The sequence below is a fragment of the Scatophagus argus genome, chromosome 5, assembly GCF_020382885.2.
Source record: "Scatophagus argus isolate fScaArg1 chromosome 5, fScaArg1.pri, whole genome shotgun sequence".
NCBI classification, from domain to species: domain Eukaryota; kingdom Metazoa; phylum Chordata; class Actinopteri; family Scatophagidae; genus Scatophagus; species Scatophagus argus.
The window spans coordinates 4371794-4395823 of NC_058497.1; the positions used below are offsets into that span (position 1 = coordinate 4371794).

Consider the following 24030-nt stretch of genomic DNA (forward strand, 5'->3'; position numbering starts at 1 on the left):
ACATTATTAAAGAATCCATCACAGGTTTTAGATACTCTCCAAAGATACTAAATACACCTACTGTTCTTATCTTTTTTTAACCTTACAAGGGCAGATAAATATTGCAGATTTGCTTTTTTAAGCTCCACACTAATTCAATTCCCTTATTCAAACAAGAGCGCACACAGCCTGCTGAGATGTTGGCTGTTTGAGTTTAAACAGCTTATCAAGTTTCCTGCATGGACACAACACAGCCAGACAGAAGTGCCTGTAAATTTAAATCCGTAGCAGGGTGTGGACCGCTGCATTATGTTCTTTACGTACTAAATGTCATGACTTTGACAGTCAGCAGATTAAAGTCCTACGTCTTTGAAGTGTGTTTATACGTTTATTTTCAGTGTGCTCAAAAGTGAAAGCAGCCACTTCCAAGTTGCTTCTTTTTGATTTCATTGTATTTTTATGTAATATTATTACACAATATGATAGGTCACATGACTACATTTGACAACAACAAAGGCTTGAGTAAGGCCTTATGTTCAATGGGGCCTATATTGCCAGCAAATAGTATAGCAAGCATTTGTCAGCATTATCATGAAATTACAAAGTCAACCTGTTAACAAGTACTAAATGTCTTAAGTTACTGATCCTATTAACAATTAAAAATCCTGCAAATAAAAAACATCTGTTAATCAGTCAGGTAATAGAGTGGTCAGAAATATTGGAGTATGTTTATTGTAGCAGTAGCAGTGAATGGAGGGTTTGTAGGAATAGAAATATATCATCTTACAAGGTGATATAATTGAATCTGCATATAAACAGATATTGTGATTTGGTTGATTGTTTGGATTCATTCATTTTACATGGACATCCTGATGAATTGCTTAAACTGTCTTAAATTGTTTTACCTGTTTCCAACAGCCCAGCAGAGAATGTAAAACAGATGAAACACCTCAATGTGTTTGCGTGTGACACAGAAACACCAACCTGCACGACTTTGCAGGAATTATTAGAACTGGACAGCTTTATATTTATAATGAATGAGTTAAAGTAAAACTTACTGCTTACTACAGTACTACACATGCAGTATATATCCAATTTAAAAAGTACCTGACCTAAGCATGGTGCTGCAGCCCCTCAGCACCCCTACTTCCATAGTTTTCATAGTTTTGTGTGTCTCTCTGTATCTCTCTGCAGGTCTCTCTCTGTCCAGACTTGCATGCTGACCTGCATTCGGCCCCCTGACAAACCCAGTCAACATCTGCCATGTTGTTCTTCTATGTAGTGTTAGTATAACTAACTTAAACAACATATCAGCTAAAAAACAAATACATAAAATACATAGTTTAATATGTAATATGCAAAATATTTAATATTTAATTATTCCAATTATAAAAACCTGTCATGTTTGTCCTTTGTAATGAAATGTTTATTGCATGTATGTTTCTCTCTCTCACTTTCACCCTCTCTGTCCAGTCTGCCAGTCTGTCATTTTTAATTGTTTTATTTAACTATTGAGAAACATTTTGTTTAATTCATAAAATAAAACCTTCCTTCTAGACAAGATAAGAGCAGAGGATGCCTATTGGCCATCTTTATGTAAGACTTTCAATATGCAAGTCTGTTTCTCAGATTCTCTTTTTACAATTTAATAAAAGAGTTTGGTCTAGACCTGCTCTAATTGGAAAGTGTCATGAGATAACTTTTGTTGTGAATTGGCGCTATATAAATAAACTGAATTGAATTGAATTGATACTGTACATGCACTATTACCTTATGCATCTAATAAAACCTTTTCCTGAGTTCCCAGACTTGGGCTGAGTTTCAGTACTCAGAGATTAATAGTCAGTGTGCTGAACAGGTTTCAGAAGCAAAGTAACTTGGTATTGTATTAAATTTATAACAGGTACATAATATTCCCAAATGTTCACTTGAAGGCATTTTCATATTTTTAGTTGCAGGTCAAATACTGAATACCTGTACACTGTTGCAAGAAAATCTCTGCAGATCAAAAATATTTGCCTGCAAAACCCCACATGGTTTACATATTATTTATAATGTATGTCAGAGCAAGACGGGGTGAAGTGCCCACTGGCTGAGAAACATATTCTTGAAAAAAATGGAGCTGCAATTTGACATGAAGAAAACTGATTTGCTCAAGCCTTCACTTTAGACAGCATGACGCCATGTTGTGCACTTTCCTCCTGGATTGTTGTCAATAAGCAGCACAAAATACATGTACACACACTCAGTTCAGGGAATGTGTTGGCTGTGCAGTGCAATCTCGGTGCCACGCTGCTAAAGACATACAGTAGACGTGCAATCATAGCAGGAAAGAAGTGCTTTAGAGGCTTTAGCAATCAGACTTTGACTGCTGTGTTGAACTCTTTAAATGGCCTCACTGTAATCTGAATGTGCGCACACACTTTCTACATATTGGAATGCAAACATGATTCACAGGAAAAGCCTGGGGTCTGTTTGGCCTCCAAAAACCTTAACTAGTAGCTGGGAGTCAGTGTGACTAAATTCTACTTGACATCCCACCCTCCAATCCATCTTATGACTCCAGCAACCTGTCTGTCATGTAAAATTAAGTGGATCTGAAGATGCAGAGAGGAAGATGAAATGAAAGGTGTGGTAGAAATTATAAGTGATGCAGTGGGTGTGTGTGTGTGTGTGTATCCTGGTGGCGTGCCTGGTGGTTAGGGCTATGACACATGGTGCAAGTGACAAGGTAGTGACAGGTTTCCTCTGATCAGGGTTGCAGACATGACAGAGCAGAGTTTTAGACTCAAGGGGCAAACACACACTCAGCCCTGTTGGTCTCCAACTTTGATTTTGTCTCTCTCTCTCTCTCTCTCTCTCACACACACATATTCAGGAAAACCCCTTTGGGGGAGCAGCTCCTCTCCTCCTCAACCAGCCTCCTCCTCCTTCGTGTCTTGATCTCTTGCGTTTTATAGCCTACAGCTTTTTTGTTTTAACAAGTTAAAGAGTTTGAATGCAAAATTAAATTCTGAAACCTACAAGTATATGCTAAGAAATTAATGTCAAATATGCATGTTTTATAATCCGAAAATACAACTGAGTTTCTGATGTGTATGATGATCTATGGGTAAGATATGGTGTATGCATTTTCCGGTTTTGACCAATTTGATCAAACGTATAACAGGACCATCCTTAACTTCAGAGTATTTTTGATTAGTAAGCATGACTTGAAAAGAAAAGCAGTAGTTTACGTGTACAAGTATATAAAACCTTACTTTGACCTGATTTTCCTGCAGGTTGTGTTGGGGTAATCCAGTTTAGTCCAAATTTGTCCAAATTTTTGGTGAACTCTGCATGGGTTTTATAAGCAATATAATATTAAAGGACGTGAGGAATTAGCAGACCCACAGTCAGTTTTTTGGACACACTACATCATTTATGCTATTCTTAAGCCGGTCAATTTCCTTTTATTATAAGCCACAGTTCTTTCTGTGTGCCTCATCTCATTCACTGCAGCAGTGACACACTTCCTGCACGTTTGACTTTGTCTGTCAACCCAATATTTAGCCAAGTGAATAATACAGGTTGTCTGGCTTCAGCCTGCTCTACCATCACAGCGATCTGGTCTTCCGAAAAGTTTGATTTTCTCTTTTGGTCCGTGGTTATTTCTGACTAATTTTCTGACTCATTTGTGTTGGCATTGTAAATAAGAGGAAATCACAAGGCAGGTGCTGTCAATTTAAGTTGATGTGAGATTCACAGATCACAGGTGGGTAAGTTACAAATGAGATTCACAAAAGCTGCTACAGCAGTCTTAAATACTCAGCATCTTTTGTGAATTGAATGTCAGCACACCATCGGAAATGATGAAGTCTAATTATAAATCCAAGAACATCTTTATAAATGAGGTTTTATAGATAATTATGAACCAACTTCAACAAATGTCAGAGTTCTCTATTTACTGTATATTCCCACCCTCAACTTCATAGACCTGATAACAGCTTCTGAAAAGCTTCCTGTGCACGTCAATGTCCAAAATTATGTTTGCCATTTATTTACAGATGAATGTGTGAATGGAACGCATTTTTGTCACATCAAGCAGGTAAAGGCTGTACCTTCACTGATGCCTGTAGACATGCTTATTAACTGCATCTGTCCCAACATAACAATTGAATAATTAATGTAAATTTTCTTTTATGGCTAATTATTTCAGAACAGAGCCTTGGTTTACAAACATGGCTCAACTAATCCAGGCTAACATGCCTTTATCAGGCTCATCTTGTGAAATCTCCTCCAGCTGACTTAGCTTTTGAACATGACGAGGACTGATTCACTAATCCTAGATGAAATTATCTTAAATATTACTGCACTCTTATTTTTCAGTAAAGGAAACATGAGGCTGATGTGTACTCTGCTTACATTAGTCTGGTGTGTGAGGAAACCTCCCAGCATGGAATGGGGCAAAAGAGTCATTGACAAAAACACATTTTAACTGCATTAAAATTAAATCAATAACAATATGATAAATGAATAAGGCGTAAAGATGGGAAGAGTTTCTCAGGAATCAACACCTTCTCATCAATCTAATCGTCTAAAAAAAGGAGTCATCTGTATCTGAGGGTGACTTCATGTTTCACACAACACATTGTTGGCTGTGAACCTGTGAGCGGCACTTTTGCAGGTTGGGGCTTTAGGATTTGACAGGCTTTAACAGCTGCAGGTATATTTTAATCCAGTTTTGAAGAGCTAAAAAAAAAAAAACAAACAAAAAAAACCCACACACACACACTTGTCAAATCAAGTGAACTCAGTTATCCACACATGAAGAGCTGCACTCAGGCAAAGGTACTGCATGCTTTTGCATAAAAAAACACCTTTCCACATAAAACCATTGGAAGTCAGGCATATGCATTTTTCACCAGCAATTAAATGCATTAGTGAAGAGCCTCAAACCACTGCACACAAATGTAGCACGATCCACCTTGTGTGAGGTCATCAGTACAAAAACATTTATATGTACAGGAAGCTTTTAAAATAGCAAATGTTGTTAGACTAATGAACTTGAAATTGGAAACAGAGCATAATAATTTATTATAGTTGGTCCTATGTAGTTGTAAAAAAACCAAAACAAACAAACAAAAAAAACCCACCACTGGTCGTTGAATAGGAAAACGCATTTGTGAACGCCAGCAGTTACTTACAAGTCTCAACAAAGTCTTATTTAGTCTTTCAGCACAGGTGACAAGCGTCTGTCACCAGTGCTGACACCAATTTCTCTTCATATAAGTATTTAATAAACGCACACAAACATATAAAGAAAACTTAGTTCTGAACCTGTTTATTTGCACGTATACACACATCACACACGCAGCAAATGCGCTCAGAGCCGGGGTCCTCTCTCTCAGTGATAAATGTCAGCCTTCCTCCTCCTGAACAGATATCTATGGTTATTTGGGTTTATTTCTCCAATCTGTTGTTCACCTCAGAGTGAAGATGGAATCCATTTCTGCCTGGTTGGCGGCGAGGGTGACTGTAGGACAAGGTAATTTGGCTGGCTGGCACCCTCCAGTATCTCTGTGTCTGAGCTGCTGAGCTCTCTCTGCCTCTATTTCCAAAGTTTACCTCAAACAAACAAGTGCAGCGAACACAAAACCCCCCTCAGCTCTTTACTCTGAGACACACAAACTGGTCTTCAGCTGAAAGGAAACAAAGTCTGTACGCTCTGAGTTAAGTTTGATCTGGCTTTCGCAGACAATCTCCTGAGGAAGAAGGGGGAGAAAGAAAAGACACGTAATACAAACTTTTTTATAATGTCCTTTCAGTTTACATTTTGTAAAGTATACACATATATATGTTCAGATTTCAACAGGAAATCAAACACTTAACATTTCATCTCTTCAATAAATGAGAGTAACCTGCAGAAGTGTTCTGAACACCTGTGAGAGCAAATCCGAGGCAAAGATATGAAGAAATGTAGTGTCAGTGGTTTGTTGAGGGCTGTAGTGTCCAAACAAGAAGCCATCCTTGGTGATAGGAAGGATCCCAGTGGTCCACAAGTAAACATATATCTCATGTCAAATACGGAGATGTCAAGATAAGGTCAAATCTAAGTACCAGCTATCCATCAAATATGGATTTGAACCATACAGAAGTGCCAAGTCAAAGTTCAAAGATTACCTTTGGACAGAAAAATAGCACATTCTTCCTCTTAAAAATGACAAGGTGAATTTCTAAACAATGAAACGTACCTTTTCTCAAGTCAATACTCTCACAGGTTTTTGTTGTTATCATTATATTTATTGGTCATGAATATTTAATGAGCCTGAAATGTTGTTCATCCAATTCAGTGAACAAACATTCTGGATGTCCAAAACTATAATGATCCTATTTTCATAAACATGTACATCACTCTTGATTGTTCTCGCAAAACTTTTATCATTTTTTGATGATTTGCACGAGAAATTCTTGTCTGTTTTTTTTTTTAAATCAGAGTACATTCTAATATTGGTCTAAAAGCAGTAATGACTTTATCTATAGCGTAACTGTGGTGTTTAGAAGACACCAGCTGCTGTACTGTCAGAATAGGCACGTGAAAGGCCTTTCAGGAAGCCTTCGTAACATGGCGTTAATGTTGTGACAGGATCTATTTCAACCCAAACCCTAATCTTTTCCTAAACCTAAGCAAGTAGGGTTTTTTCACTTAAACCTAACCAAACTACAAATGAAAACTGAAAATAATAATAATAAAAAAAAATATCCTGAAAATAATAAATCACAATATAATATAGGAGTCAAACCCAGATCTCCAGTGTAAAAGTCCTCTATTTAACCCGCTGACCGTTTATGACAACGTTTATGACTTACAAAAGCCTTTTCTAAGTCTTTAGAACACAAAATTATACATTATATTCTTGCTTACAAAAGCAGAAATGATTCTTCATCCAAATTGTCAGCTTGGTATTCAGGGGACACTGGCTGCTGTATTCTCAGATTAGCAGCAGGTATCAGGAACTTCAGACCTCGTTTGCGTGGCCATTAGCAGTTTTGGTTCGTTTATTCACTATGATTGGTTGAACAACATTTTGCTATCTAAATATTCATGACCTTCCTTCCCCGTCCTGGGGAAAAGAAATAATATTGCTTATAGTAATTCTTATACTAATTGAGGCCAATATTAGGATACTTTGTATAGACTGATATTTCTGTGTGGTTGACAATAACAGTTCAGTTCTCCTTGTGCTACCGACATACACTCTGGTGGCCACTGTTTCGAAAAAACTTACATAGGGTCACTTTAATGTTAGAAATACTTTGCGGAAAAGCCCAAGTTGTTGAATTGATTGAATATTTAAAATCATTTAGGCACTTCAGTATTCAGGCCACGATGGTCACTAATGAGTCCAATAGAAAAGTCTAAAAATTACCTAAAAACATAAAACAATGAATAAAATATTGTGGATAATCACAGTAGTAATTGGCACTGTAAACATGTTTGAGGACTGTAGGCGAGCTGCACAACATGCAGCTTGGCAGAGGAAGAACAAAAGTGCATTTGGAATCAAGTGGAATGTCTTCTTGACAAAAAAAAAAAAGAAAAAAAGAAAAAAAAATGGAATAAAACTTTGAAGACTTCCAATGCAGCACCATAGATAAAATTGTTCAACTGCTTCCTTTGTTTCAAGCTCCTAAAATGGAAAAGCAGATTTCCTGCAAATGTCTGTTCCAAGGTGCAATGCAGTCCAACTTTCTTTCAGTGATGGAATGACTCCGAACTTTGGCTCCCTAACTAGCAAGGCACTTTTTGATCTCTAGACATATGGAATAATCATTTTAAGGAACGTGAGCCACCAAGAAAACATTTCGAGAAAGGAACGAGGGAAGTCTCCCTAGAATGTATAAGGAGTTATACCTCTCTGTTTCAGATACTGTAGATGAACAAACAGCTGATGGAGCGAGAGAGGCTTAAAGGCAAACTAAATCCCCCCTCCCCCCATGGGCTGTCATGTATTGTAACATGGGTAAAACTGGATTAAAAAGAACACATTTGACAGCATTCTGGTTGATACTGCTTTTGACTGGCCTGCTTGGCAGGTCGTACATTTGTCTGAACCTTTGGTAAGTTAAACCACAGTATGGTTGTTTCATGCTTAAGTTGTAAAAAAAAAACAAAACAGAACTACAAGTTGACGACATAAGAAAATCAACTGTGTAGTGACTGTGTAGTAAGTATTTTAAAAATACTCTTCATCTCTTCCATGTTGTACCTTTAAATTGTGTGAGACAGTGCACATGGTGTCGATGAGTTAACAGTGACATCCCAGTCTGGGTTAAATTTTTCAAGAGCAATTTTCTTCTCCTCTTCCCTCAGTCTGTGGTTTGGTGGAGAGGTCAGTACCGTTGGCGTCTGCAGTGGTGCTGTCCTTCACAGGGAAGCTGGTGGTGACGCTGCTAAACTCACCAGATCTTGGCACCTGAGAGAAGGAGACTGTTCAAAGGTCAGTGGTGATGACGGGCGTGACACCGTGGATGAGCAGCGTGGGGCCCAGGTTCTGGGTCAGCAGCTCCAGTTGGTGTAAGTAGGTGGTGTAGCGGCGGGTGTCAGCTGGGGGGCGGGGCAAGTACAGGAACCGCACAGCTGGAGCGGGCTGAGCTGCGTCCAGGATCAGCTTGTTGACAGCAGACAAGTAGTCATCAGACAGGCGAGTGGCATTGCTCGGAAAGCTATTAACATAATCTTCGTCCTCCTCTTCCTCATCTGCTCTTGGCTTCTGCTCTTCTGTAGTGGTATCACGGGATTGTGGTAAATGCTTCTTTCCCCACTCACCTTGGCGCTGCCAGTGTAGTGCCACCTGCTGGTCCCAGGGCACAGGGTAGATCTGAGCCTTAATTCTCAACTCTTTCAACAGCTGCCCCAGCTTCTCCTCCGAGCCTCTCACGCTTCGTCCTTCCTCCACGCACAGGAAGAGACGGAGCGTAGCTTTGCGCCAGGCTCTCACCATGTTAAGGATGCAGGCCAGCTGAAGCAGGAACAGAGAGCAGGTATCAACATAGCTACTGCTGTCCGGACGCAGGAGGTTGACTGGCCAGACGTCGACGTACACGGCTCCCCTCCCTGGGGACGAGGGGGGTGGTGAGAGGACCTGGACTCGATCAAAGTTGTTGAAGTATCGGGCAAGCACCACATTCTTGAGCATCTTCATGGCATCTGCAATGATTGCTATGTACTCCTGGGGTCCTAGAACCTTCCCGTCTCCAAATTCACCATAATCTCGCCTGTCGCTGGACCCCCGCAGGGAGGCAAAGTGGAAGAGAGAAGGCTGTTGTCCAAGCTGCTGTGAGGGGCCTGTGGGATCTGTGCACTGAATGGTAGACAGCGAAGGATCAATCAGCTTGTCCTTTGGGAGACAGTTGTCGTAGAAACCGAGGACAAGGGTGTTGGGACGCATCCCACCTAGAAAGAGGGGAAGGAGGAGAAAAGAAAAACAAGGAAAAGAATGAGATGAGACCATTTGTTACAATCAAATACAAATTGTTTCTTTATCATTATAATTGATTTCTTGTATTAATTTTTTTTTTATGGTATTATTAAGTGAAAATAAGAGACAAGTGGTGGGGTGAGAACTGGAGGAAGGCCAAAGAGAGATAAGAGAAAAGAAAACCACAGAGAGTGAACTCTCTCTCTGAAAGTTTGGAGTTTGATGTTATGTACGTATGCTAAATATCAGCTTTAAGCATTAAGATTTCCCTTCAGTGGAAGTAAGGAGCCCGGCCCAACCCATGAAAAACAGCTCCATGCCACACCTGAATTCAATAATAAAGAGGTGTGTCCCAATGCTTTTGTCTATATCGTGTAATTTAGGTTAAAGTATTGCAGAGCAGCCACGATTATCGATGAATGGATTAGTCAGTCGAAAGAAAATTAGTTTGAAGACATCACTTGGGGCTCTGGGAAAGTGTGATGAGACCTAAGGATTAATCATGGTAAATTGCGAAAATAATCAACAGATTAATTGATACTAAAAATAATCACTAATGCCAACTTTGTAGCTGAAGTTTGAAGAACTGAAAGAATTTGAAGTTGCAGCTGAATGCATATTTCTGACATGGTAGTTAAAATTGAAGTACTGTGAGGATTTTTAGTTTAAACCTGCATTGTGGAAGTTTAGTCTCACCTCTTCTGACTAGTAATTACACAAACTCTGCCAACGTACTTTATGTTGCCACAGGCTCCAGAATGTTCCTACACAAAGTCAGCTTTAAGATAGCAGCTGTGATCTAGGACATCGGTGTAAGTTTTCCAGTGTCCTTATTAACTAAAAGGCACTTTTGTGGTGATGATGGTGAAACTGACCTAGTCCAGAGATGAAGAGTAGATGTTGGACCCCATGACGCACAGAATCGGCCAGTGTCAGATTGACGAAAGCTTTGATGTTTAGATGGTCCACCAGGGACAACCAGGAGTCATACTGGGACTGCAGAGGATCGGATGGTAAAGTGTCTGGAAGGGTGGAAGAGAGCAAAAAAAATGGTATGAGGTGAGAAATACAGCTGACAGTTCAACAGAAGTACATTTGGATTCAGAGAAGGTAAAGGAAACAGAACAGAAGGCCAAGAACGTGATATACAAGTCAAAGGAGACAGTAGAGAAGTCGGTATGACAGAGCTGGAATTAGAGGCACAGCGTGAGAGAGATACAAGACAAGATGCTGAGATGTGGGGTGGCACAGACAGAGAAAGATGCAAGCACACGTGACAGCGCAGACAGAATGTGAGACAGGGAGAAAGATATTGGGGAGTACAAACAGGCAGGCAGGTGATCAATCATCCAAAAAAAACATCAATATGTATGTAGAGAGAAAGCCACAGGCCACATCTGTGAGCTTCAGACACAATTCATCTGGAAGGACCTCTTTCTCATACTGTTGTTCTTATGGAAAAGTACTCTCTGCATTCAGCTTTCAGACTGACCACAAGTGAGAGAATAAATGGTCCGACTTAAAATACAGTAAAAGGCAATGTGAAAGGTGCTGGTATTCCTCAACAACAAATTCATCTTGAGTGTAATTATGTGAATGAATGACACCTTCATATTTCTCTAGGCCAAGTGCCTCTTCGGTACGCAAAATGAGACAAGGGCTCTTCAGCGGCTACTCAACATGTCATTTTTTTTTCACTGTGAAGCACTCGGAAGATCTAGATTGTGAAGGTTCTATTCAGGGGCAGTCCCAGTCTCACAGCATCACATAAAAACCCCAAAGAAAATCCTCTAAAGACAAAGAAAACAATCAATGACCCTGGTCCTTTACACTCTGTAAATGTGTGCTCCTGCAGGGAGGAAGGGAGACGCCTCCTGAGCACCGTGTGAAGCAATTACTTCCCTAGAAATAAAACAGCAGCAGATGAGTCGATGTCATGGAGAAAGTTCTAGCATGCTAATAAAAGGTCCAAAGGATGACGCACTGCTCACTGTGAAAACCGGAGGCACTCTGCTCTTCATATAGCAATATATTTTGAAAAGACCTCACAGTTTTTTGAACTGGCTGTAGTAGTGCAGTGTGGTGCAACAAATAGCTATTTAAATTCAACAATAGTGTTGAGGTTGACTGTAAAAAACAAACAAACAAAAAAAAAACACCCAAAAAACTTTTAGTTTTGCCTAATGTCACAATTATGTTAAATTATCCAAAAACTAAACCCCGTCACAGCCCCAGTTTGTTTTGCTCATTTTTTGCTCAATTAATAGCTGCCCTGTCATGCTGTGCTGCTTTACATGAGAAATGGTGCAGAAGTAAACATTCAAGCACTCCTGATGATCTGAGGATGCAAACAAACTTTAGAAGTCAACACTGTGTGGTTTCCTGTTATCACAGTGTTTCAAAATAGGATAATGATCTATAACGTAAATGTTATATTGCAAGATTACAAGAAGCACGACTGAACGCAAGCACCCATGTACATTGAGTTTCGAAAACAAGTATTTTCCTCTACGTTTTGAGTTTTTGTTGTTTTTTTTTTTAACAGAGAAGAAAAATTCCTGTGTAGATAAGACCTTAATAGTGGGTCAGTGAGCTAAATTTCTGAGTCCTTACTGAGATCTCCTAGCTGGACATGCCCCAGCACGTAGAGGCCGCTCTTCTTGATGTCATTGATGAAGGTGATGAGGCCCACACTGCTGCGAGGGTTGGAAACCATCAGCAGGACCTGAGGTCTCCAGAACTTGACGTGATCCTTCCTCACATCCAGCATTAGCAGGTACTTACGCACCTATAGGAAACAAGAGAACTGGGATGAAGGTTGTTTACTGATATATATTTTTTTAACCCTGTTGGTCCAACTGTCTTTGAATACACACATTTTTCAGCCTACAGATTTCATTTGTGACTTTCTTTACACTGCGGGATTTGAATTAAACAAGAAGAAATTGGTCACAGACAGGTTTGAACATATTAATATATTAGATATCTGTTTCGTGTTTTGCTTCTCCTCCATGATTGGGGACATTATGTAGAAAGGGGAAGCAACTTCTGTGGATCATTGGTGTATTAAGATTTGACATGGGATACAGGTAACTGCCTGTAATAAACCCAGCAATGAATTTCACGCTCAGCTATATCATTACTTATGGACAGGGAAAATATATATGTTAAATAAATCACTTTGGAAACAAAACTGTTAATGAGCTCATTTGAAGTTAAGATAGAGAGAGAGAGATGCAGGTAGTGTATACGTTAAAGGTATGATTGTATATTTGAGTCCCTAAGCTCCTAAAGCTTATATATTTTAATTGTTAAACAAGTTCAACACTTTAGTATAATAAGATTTAGGTTATGGTAATTCATCCAAATCAATTAGTTTCAGTAAGTTACTTGGCTATTTCCATTTGAAAATTTCAGGTGACACAAATTCACAAACCTCTTTCTCTGAACTACAAAGCAGATATGTAATTGGTAAACTGTTTCATTACAAGGTCAGCATAGTGACTGTTCTGGATCTGTTTATCATCACATCCAGGCCTTAAATTAACTTTGAACCTCAGCTTTAAGGCAAAAAGAAAGTCCTAAAGGTGCTGAGAAAAATGGAAATTTAATAACAACCTTATCTGCTGATCATGTGACATGATCAAAAGCTCCACAATGACTAATAAATGGAACATGTGGTGTGACTGCTCATTTCCAGACTAGCTTGGCATTTACAAGCAATTCAGATTACACTAAATTTAAATATTTGTCTGCATCTGGTCTAATTTCTCCCTATACATTTATTTTTCTTTTTTATTTCACTGTATATTTTGGATTTGATTGTTTGATTTATTTGGGATTAAAGGCAAATACGTAAGAAAAACAAACCCCCAAAAGGTCCCACAAGACACAGCTCAGCGTGGACTAGACGAAAGTGTTTTAAATAACCTGAATGAGCTGCCAAGAAGTACAGTTAAGCAAATGAGTCGCAAATGGATCAATGGACTTTTTTTTCTTTCAAGTTCTGAACTTGAAGTGAGGCTCTGTAATTTTTGAAAGAAGAAGTGTCTTCCTCTGACAAATTAAGTTACAAATGACAAATGCATTGCTGCTGCAGCCGTACTTGGTCTGGTATGACCAATAGCTTACGGTGTATAAAGCTTGCTAACATTAGTGAACATTACTGTATTAGTACTACCATTATAATGTGTTTTAGCAAGTCACAGCTGAATAATTCAGTTGTTTTATGACAGAAGTTAAATGAATAGTAAACACATCAAAATCACAACAATTTTTTGTAATGTAACAACTGCTAGTGGTCACAGTGGCCGCCGTTCGGTAAAAGCTATACAGTCTTGTTTTAAGGGACTCAATCTTCCTGTGTGTGTGTATGTCTGCTTTATATGCATGCATGTGCTGTTAGGTAGAGACACATTACATCTCTCATCAACATCCCATTAGGGTAAGAGACTATAGAAGCGACCGGTTTAGTGTGTATGTATTTGCATGCATATGTGTATATGTATGCATTCATGTGTCAATCAAACTCGTTGGTAAAAATGCACCCACCTGTGATTATGGGTGTATGACTAAATGCACCAATATTACAATGCACACCACCACACAAGCATCGTTAGGATTCTGAAAGTGCGTTAATGAGGTGGCATCAAGGTACCATTAAGGAAAGGTAACCAAGTGGAACCAAACATTAGATCTAAATCTACAGTCTACTAGCAATGATTAACAGTCCATTTATACCCTCATTGGAATTAATGACCATTAGCTCAGTGACGACATGTCCACCATGTTAAAGCACTGTCAGATTTACCTCTCTGAGGGACAAAGATTCTGTTTTTCATGGTTCTTGCACTTTTGAGTGATCCTTATTAAAAATAGAGTACCGTACACTGTCAGGTAAGTTGGGGAGAAAGTCATCTATGATTTAAGCGCAGTAGGGATGTGATGAGAAGAAAGTGATCTTTACAGGGGTCAACAAATCACTTCATATTTAGAAGGAGGAGAGTGGAGCCTAAAGCGCTAGCCAATTAAAGCAGTGGCCCTTTCTTGGTTAATACGGCCCTTAAATGGAAAACATCACTTTAGAATGACTTTCACCTGAAAACACTTTTAGGGTGTGTTTGATAGGCTTGAGGTAATAATCAGAAATTGGAGGAAAAATTAAAGAATGACACTTTTCTTGTGTTGCAGCTCCACACCAGGGATTTAACCTGAAAAGAGCGGGGAAAAAAGAATCACACCACTAATGACTATCTTGGAAATACAAGTTGAGCTCAAGGTTCTGAAGCTGCAAAGTGTACATGTGAGTTCATACAGCCATCAATCAAAAATGAAGATGCAACTGTTTCCAACATTATTACCATCATAATCATTGTAGCTGTTTTCATGACCGCAACCGCCAAATGCATGCAAAAATGGTAAAAACTGGGACTCAGAGGCAAAGTCCAACTGCATCCACTCATCTAGTCATCTGTTTCTCTTTATCTCTTCATTTTCCAGTCGTCTCATCCATCAGGCTATCATCATTTCTCTGTCGCTTCAGTCTCATCCATCACTTAGCTTCTCAATCACTCATCTCCTCTTGCTGCTTATATTCTGTCGCCATCTTTCCCTCCCACGATACCATCAGCATTTCTTGCCTCAGTTTGTCTTTTTCTTTGTTCTTTTTCTCTCTAAACACTGTTGCCAGCAGCGTGTTATCTCCTAGTGTGTTTTTCGTTGTGAGCTGCTGTGTCCCCCGTCCCTGCTTCAATGTCACCCAGTTGGCGCCCTGCCATTGGCTAATGCTGGAAGGTGCAGGAGCAGAATATGAGTGCACATATGTGAGATATGTACATGCACATTCTTGGCATCTTCTGCTAGGACCATTAGTGTAATTGGCAGAATGGGATCCAAATTTAAAGAAAGGAGGCGCATTTGTAAAATGAGTAATAATGTCTGAAGACGCACAGTTAAAACCCTGATTCTTGGCAATAATAAACTGTACATTATTAATAGTTACATTGTTCACTCACTGTAATAAATTATGCTAAATAAGCAACTTTTATTCTAACATGAAGCATACTGCTATTTATAACTCCAGTCTTGGACAGATTATGAAATAATGGACTCTTGGACACAGACATGTAAAATGCCCCACAACATTTCTGCACAGGAGCAAGACTCCCAGAGTGAAAGAGGCATTTGCACCTGTTTGAGGTTGTTTGTGTGTCTGGTTGTCGAGGTTTTGTCTATTTGGGGCCACTTTGTGTGTCTCTCTAATCTTTTTGTGGTCATTTTGCATCTCTTTGTTAAGAGCCTTTTAGTATAGAGGCTCTGATCCAGTTGCTCCCACATTCAATAACCCATCAATGATACCGCGTCAACTACCTATCACCTACTGACTCTGAGAAGGGGGGAGACTAAGGGTGACCAATCAAGCGTGCTTTTAGCTCATAGCTGCTGTCTTGGGATTGAAAGAAAACAGAGGAAAGGAGGAGGGGGGAAATGAGGAGAACAGGAAGAGAAAATTAAAGGAGGGGAAGGAGACGAGGAAGAAAAGCTCAATAAGTTAAGTGGTTGTAATAATGTTCTGCCTCCTGACAAGCTGCTGGCAGACCCAGCCACCCTCACCCTCCCTGCCCATAACCCCTGCCCGAAGCCTTGGCAACAGTTTCCCTCGGCAACAGGCCCTCCTGGCAGTTGTGCCCCCTCTCCTTGAGAGCAACAGGCTCGCCAGACAGAGGACATGGAGAGCTGGATGATGTAAAGCTTGATGTGTGTGTGTGTGTGTGTGTGTGTGTGTGTGTTTGAGAGTTTGTAATATGTATGTGTGTAATAAATAGAGACCTTTGCTGAGCGAAAAGATGCAGATGTGTGTATGTCTGGTAAACCCGATATAAATGTGATAGATAGCTGCTGCAGGAATGACAAGGCAGCGTGGTGTGTATGTGTGTGTTTGTCTGCTAAATGGAGAAGGTTTGGCTGAGGGAGAGGGAAGCACAGATCAGACTGTCTTTGTGTGTGTGTGTGTGTGCGTCTGCATGTCTCTATAAACCTGATAGAACGATTGCTTGGCAGAGGTACAGGCTCTTGTAAAGCTGAGGGGATGAGATTTTAGTTGCTCTAGTAATGACAATGCAGTACTGAGAGTGAGTGTGTAAGTGTTTGTGTTTGTGTGTGGGTGTGTGTGTGTGTGTGTGTGTGTGTCAGACCTGGTGGAAAATAAGAGCCTGGCTGATGTATCCCCAACTGGAGGTGGGACTGAGGTAGTGAATCAGCAGAAGCAGCAGCAACATGAAGGCGATGCTGGCTGAGGCGTAGATGGCGTTGATCAGAAACATCATGACGGCACAACCCACGATGCCCAACACGCATGTATGCCAGGTGAAATAACGGAAGGTGGGCCTAAGAGGAGAACAGGGAAGGTAAAAGTTAGGGTGGGTGCAATACAGATGACACTCTGTACTCAGAACAACTCAGAATCACCTGCTGAAGATCTGATTAAGGCTTCTTCCCTGAACCTCGCTACTTGTTTATATATATTGTTATCATTTTAATTACAGTTTATGGAGGTGTTAACTCTCTCTCACACTGCACTGAAATTCACACATTCCATCCTGATGAAAGCTACACTTACTGTCTATATTGGTCTCTCTGCCTTGGAAAATTGCACCAGTGTTCACTGCTATGATACCATTTTTAAGACTTGGGATACTAATATAACCTGCAAGGCACCAAAGGCAGTTACTGTTACTGTATGAAAGATGTCATCATTCACTAACACAGTCTGTAACACAAAGAGTCAGACCTTCATAAGTAAAATCTACCAAACTTGTATTTTGTTGGCCACTTGGGGCCAGCAGCACAAGCTGCAAAAATTGCATATTATCACCTTAAATTGATATGGCAACAAACTGTGGTTTATTTACTCAGGCAGAACAACATCAGAATTTGTTTGGAGTCACCTTCTTGGTTCACTTGATGAACGCCATTTAATATTCACTATTTTTTTGATCTCCTGCAACACTTAGGAAAGGGTTATGGTACAAGTATGGTTTATTAGAGATCAGCTGCTGCCTGCGGCGACTGGAAACAAGGTTGCCGAGAGTGGTGAAAGTGAACCAAACAAGTTGCCAGCAGTGTTGGAAAGCTACTTTTGAAACGTAACAAGCTCTAGATTACTAGTTACCCTGATAAAAAAGTTCTAAGTAATGGAACTAATTCCATTACTTCATCAATGAATGTAACTTATCAGCCTTGATTACTTTTTAACATACGTTTAAAACAGGGAAATAAAGATGAAAAGTCCTACAAAGATAAATTTAAATGAAGTAGTGTAAACCTGTTACTCACAATATTACTCAGCACCAGTTATGCATGACTGGCAGAGTGAATGCATACTGCTCCATGAACACAGCCTGTCTAGAAATAGAGACAGCTCCTTGTAATCCATCCTTCCGTTGATGGTGTTACACTCAAATCTTTAGCAAACTGTCACTTGATTGCATTTATGTTCGAACTGTAACTGTTTACAGTTATATTATTATAGAAATTATACTGTTTATAGTTATATTATTTTCTCATTTATTTACATAACCACAACAATTAAGTGAAAGATGCTACAGTGCTCCGTAGAGCTGAGGTGAACTGGAGAATTGAATAATTAGTTAGACTCCTCTGACATTAGACAAGTTTTGATTAAAGCAATTAAAGTGCATTGATTACACTGAATGCATCACCTACCCCATTGAGACCTCATAGCACATTCTGTCATAATATGTCAAATATCGCTGTAAACATGTTCTGCAGGTTAGCAGAAAAGAATGTTATAAGAAGATGTTATTCATAAAACATGCCTAAAAATAAAAAAGGGCTCTGATGTGTGAGAATGTGTTTGCTTTCATCACTCATTTGGCAAGATAAGTGAAGATACGCAGTGTAAAGAGACTTTGGAGTGAATTTTATAGGCAATTAATATTAGAAATTTATAAGGTTTTGATGCTCTGGATAACTGGTGCTCTTTACTAGACAGATAGATAGATACTTTATTGATCCCGAGGGAAATTCAAACTTTATGCAAACTTTAAATGTGACGTTTCTTTTTCGAGAAAAAGTTCCTGTTACTTTGCATATCAAAAGAGACATTTTGTAAACGTGGTCTTACTCTGAAATTTATATAGACAAACTGAATGACCTTTTTTTTAAAGTGTTTCAAGTTTTAAGTGTAATGGCACATTCCATGAACAGTGCACCGCTTTAGTACACGTGGCTTATAAATGTTTTGTTCGATATGATAAGAAAAACCTTTTGTTAGCTACTGGCTCATACCCAACACCTGTAAAGAGGCACTCCCCAAATGTCAGCTCTTTAGACTGAGAGGGATTTAACAAAACACAGAGGATTAGAGTGAAAAGGCAGCTGGAATGAAATCAACATTCTCCAAACATAGTTATCCCTCCACCTGGGCTAAAAAGCAAATGAGACACAAATTTCATTAGTAAATTATTAAAGTCTAGCATTAGCAAAGAAATACCTTTTCAGAGTACTACTGCTTGCTGACCTTATTGCAAATATTGGCAGGTTTTTTTCACTCAGATCCTGAATGATCTTTTACACTCTAAGACCCCCTTCTTTAAACAGGAGACGTGTTCATATTAAGATTTCACAGCATGAAAAAGTCATCTTGCCATCTAAAGAGTTAGTTAATGTTGTTTTTTGCATTAACTTCAGTCTGCATGTTGGTGGGGGGGGGGGGGGGGGGGCATTGCAGTGTTGTGTGCGACCTAATGTGGTAGCTTCTTCTAGATGTAAGAAGTTAAATAGTTTCTAGGTTCAACAAGACCTCACTCAAAAAACAGCGCGTTTAGTAGCTGGTTGAAGCCTTTTCAAAATAACAAATTTGAAGCCTGCTGTACCATGTATACAAAAATAACACTTACATTAGAAACTTCAGGTATAATTTCATTAGAGTAGCAGTAAAGCAGTAAAGTAGCAGTAAATACCCCCCTGCAAATGTCTGCCATCGCCCAGTGTTCCCCTATATTCACACTGAGAGCATCACTTAAGTCCAGCCCCAGAGTGGTCTACTCTAAAAGATCTCTGAAAGTCCAGCCTGAGACCTATACAGGTTAACAGAGACACTGAGGGTAAGGTGGACAGTCGGATAGTCCCACTCATAAAAAAAATTTCAAATTCAAACGCTCTGTGAAGGGGCTGCAAGGGAAAGGTAGCTGAGCTCAAGAACATTGAGGAGGAGAATGCAGCCAAGAGAGTCTCTGATTAATCACTCTTGCATACACACAGTTCAGTGCAGTCATGTTCAGGTGATTGAGAATAAATTAATTTACTTTGCAAGTAATTCTGGGACTTGTAAGGACGTGGAAAATAAGGATGTGAAATAAAAACAAGTCTTAAATTGCATTCATAATGGCCTTAAGGGGTCTTAAAAAGTGCTGAATTTGAAGCCTGCAGAAACCCATTTTAAGTGTAAGGTCCGATGACTTGCATGTTGTTTGGAAAAACTGTAAAAAGATATGAGACAGTGGGAATTATCCATCTCCTTTTACTTCAAAAAGTAAAGAATACATAATACAGCAATTTCATAAGAGTGAGTGAGCCATCTGGAAAATGAACCAAAGTTTCCCAATACTGAAACAATACTGCTACACACCAATGAAAGCATTTAATTTGTCTGGGCTTCACTGTCACATGATGGCCTAAACTCGTCTTACAGAGACTTTTCCACCCTGACAGGAATAATAATATTTAGGAGACATTTAAGACACTTGATACATGTGGCTTGATTAGAAATTCAGGCAGATTCAAAGATAGAAAGTCCTAAAACACAACATCATCATCATTTAAGATTTAGCAAACATAAGATTTATAAAATTTAGTTATATAAGCTTTAGTACAATTAAACACCCTGTAATCATACACCTGTAGTAAACGCCTATTTGTTTGAGCTCACAGTGTTCTGCTTTTGTTAAGACTATCAACGTTGTTTTATTACTTTTTACTTTTACTTTTATTTAAATTAGTTGTTATTTTAGAGGTATTTTATGCTGTGCTGTTAAGCAGACATCCTGTGCTTTCAGTCCGAGTTGCTGCTGACGCTATACTTGTGACTGCTTGCTTGGCTTTTGACACCATGACGTTTTTGTTTTTTTTCCTTAAAACCTGCCCTCTGGCCTCTGCTGTTTATGACTGATCCTGCAGCAGATCAGGCTGAAACTATCATCTGTTGTTGTAACCCTCTGCCACACAACCACTGTAAGTTGAATACCAATTAACAGTATGTGGCAGCTGATGTCATTAATGCAGACAGACTTTGGGGCACTTTGGGGCATTTATAATGAAAATTTCAATCAATATACACTTCAGTAATGCAATTCAGGCAACAATTAAGTGGAATATTTTTTAAATGGTCAAATTTTAACAGCAAGTCATCTGAATCTCACAGACAAACCATAACTATTTCAATACAGACAGACACACAGACACACACACACACACCTACAGAGCCATTTAATGTGTGACTGCACAGCAGCTTCAAAACAAATGTGGAGCTAAAACTGGGAGCATAGCAATTAAAACAAACACCACACACAGAAAATAAGCTGCAAACTGATCTCACAGTATTTCTCACAGTATTTATGTGCATGAGCTTGCACTGATATATGAACTAAAAGGGCACATGGAGAGCACATACCTCCACCAAAGCCAGTAGTCCACTCTTATGATATGCAAAGGTGCAAGCACAGTACAGCCAGTGTATGCCTGGATATATTTAGAAAATTGTTTAAATTATGTCAGCATATGCTTGTGCATAGCTGAAGCATCAACATCACCTCTCAGTCATCACTTATGAGACAGTGGAAGTGTGTGTATTGTCTTTTTATTGTTATTTTGCTGGGGACATTTCTGAGTGTCAGTCTTTGGGTAGTGGGCTTGCAGACCCCAGCCAATAACAGTGTCCAGGGTGTGAGGTCAGATTATAGGCTAAAAATGTTCTAACACACATCTGTTTCTGTCATGAATGTTCAATGTGCACTTCATCCGAACTCACACAAAATCCATCAATGTGGCACCTTCCTGCAGGGAAGTGTGGAGGTGTGGCCATGTTTATTTGTGCTTTAGAACCTAACCGGCATGAAACAATCAGAAAATAAAGCCTTTTTTCTCTGATTCATTGCTTTGTTGTTGCCAACATCACCATTCATTTACCATCTACCTCGCTGGACCATCACTGCTTTCTCGTGCCAGGAATGAGGGATCAACCTGCGACTCAATCCTACTCACATAATTTTTTGTATCCGCCCTGTGATTAGGATCTGCTCTGAAGCTGAGTGGGTTCTTTCTTGGTCAGTGCTACATCTTTTCTACAAGTGTCAAGAAAATCAAGCCAGTAGTTTATCCATAATCGTGCTGACAAACAGAAAAACAAACAAATGAAAACACAACCTCCGTGGTGGAAGTAATGAGTGAATTAGTTGTACTCATTGCACATATGTACCTGTCAAAGTATATTTTTAAATGTGTGTTTGTGCCATTTAAGTGTAAATGAGTTGAAGGGGTCTGGGATTTGGAGCCACACAGTGGTCATGTAATTGACCCCAATTTCCCTGCAATAACTGCAGTCCTGTGGGTAAGCATTCGTTAAAATAGTTCCAGCTGTAATTACACAATGTAGCTCAAATGGCTGACTGGCTTCCTGCATGGATCCGATAACAGATTTAGACTATTTAAGAGGGGGAAGAGTAACTGCTGCTGAACACCTCGCAGCAGGAAAGTACTAAAGTATCAAGAGGATAGCAGGGGGTGAAACCAACAGGAAGCTCAATTAGAAGGAAAGAGAAACAGCTTATTTCACCGATAAGAGGCAAAGGGACAATGGAGAATGGAAACAAGTTAAAAGTTTGAAATCCTTTAAAAAGATCAAAGATGCTGAAAAACAATATTTCACCATGATATTCAAGAGTCTCATGCTATTGAACCGGGGCATAAATCTACCCCATTTCACAAAATTATTATTTGCAGTTAAAACCAGACCATTTTTGATTTTTGAGGCAGATGCTGAAATTTGGATTATTATTATTTAACATCTTTGGTCACCTTTGATAAGTTTGGTGATCGTCTGATTCTTCGTCTAGCACTACAATCAAACTTCTCACTTACCCAATACTATGATGAAATACCTGTATGTTCCCATCATCCTCAGCTGTACTTTGTGTTTAATGCTAAATAAGAAATGTTACTAAGATGATCAACATGATAAACTTTTCCAGCTAAACATCAAACCATTAGTGTTGTCAAAGTAAGCATGCAAGCATTTAGCTCAAAGCACCTCTGGGCCTTCAGAACAACCAGCATGAGTGAAGATTTGCACATGAAGACAACCTTAACATTTTGATAAAGAGCTGTTCACTTGTTTTTTGTGGAAGAATTGTTATCAACACACACTGAGAGGGACCCACAAAAGGTGAAAAATGAACTTGAAAGTGCGCTGTAATTTCTTTTTACTTATTGGCTGACATGTACTCCATAATCTATCTCTGGTGCAGATCACTGCAGCCTGTTTTCCACTGCTGTTGGGATATTTGATATTTTTACTGCTTAGAGAAAAAGGGAACGAAACCAGGACTCATCATAATGCTGAAGCTGTCCTTTCTGAGCAAAATATAAAACTTAGTCCTAAGTGATATTACATCTCTTGTCCCTTTGGCATTCATTGGCATATAACACCAGCTCACCAGCTGGGTTGCTTAACACGAGTTTTCGCTGTGGTGATTACTGATGTAAACGGGATTTCTGGCTCTTTCACAATCAGTCGACTGCCATTTTGGGGAGCTTTACATTGTTTTCCACTAGTGCATACAATGTCCAGCTGGGTGAAGATGGGTTTGGAGAAGGGATGGCGACATTCATCCTAACAGCAACAATAACTGTTTTCAACACAGGAAACAGTGAGAGATTTCAATAAGAATTTATTTTACTAAACACATCAACAAGTTAAAATTTGGCAGAAGGCTTCATAATATTAGAAGTGAATGTCAGTATTAGCCCTGTCCTAGCCCATGCCACTGCGGCATCATTTGGGCCTGCAGTCTTTAAAGTTTGCTTTGATTTCTTCTCGACTTGATCACTTAACATCAGCAGCGCCCACAATTCTCTCATCTTACCCCACTCTCCACTCCATTGGAGAGCGGGTGTAATTACACTAAAAGCTCACCCACCAGGTCCGCCCTCCCCCACCAATCTCTTTTGTCTCTGTGGTTCCTCCCTACAGTCACCTCGCTCTCACCCCTTCTGCCGTCGCTCTTGTTCTCCAGCGACTGATGTCACTTAGCTGACACAGCAAAAGCACCCTGAAGTAATCGCCGCCAATCAAGTCCTTTAAGACATTAAGAAAAAGAAACGGAGAGCGATGAAGATGGAGAGAGGAGAGAGGCAGGCTTTAGCCAAAAGACACGTCATAACAGAGGGAAAGTGGGGGCAGAAACTTTATCCTTACACTCCCCCACACACAGACACACACTCAGACACATACTCAGACACAGGGGGGCTGCCAGGTTCTATAAGTGACAGGTCAGTGAGTGTATGAGACATT

The 24030-nt window shown here is 39.6% G+C and overlaps 1 protein-coding gene across 1 annotated transcript in view; it reads right to left on the reverse strand.

The window, feature by feature from the left end:
* Window positions 1-6448: 6448 nt before the first annotated feature.
* The window catches only part of zgc:153039 (uncharacterized protein LOC767698 homolog), a 55495-nt gene continuing 37913 nt past the window's right edge, over window positions 6449-24030 (reverse strand). The window contains exons 10-13 of the mRNA XM_046388444.1: window positions 16634-16826; window positions 12054-12228; window positions 10316-10462; window positions 6449-9415 (exon numbers count right to left, since the gene is read on the reverse strand). Coding sequence (XP_046244400.1) covers window positions 8454-9415; window positions 10316-10462; window positions 12054-12228; window positions 16634-16826 — 1477 coding nt within the window. The 3' untranslated portion in view covers window positions 6449-8453. The remainder of the gene's footprint in view (window positions 9416-10315; window positions 10463-12053; window positions 12229-16633; window positions 16827-24030) is intronic.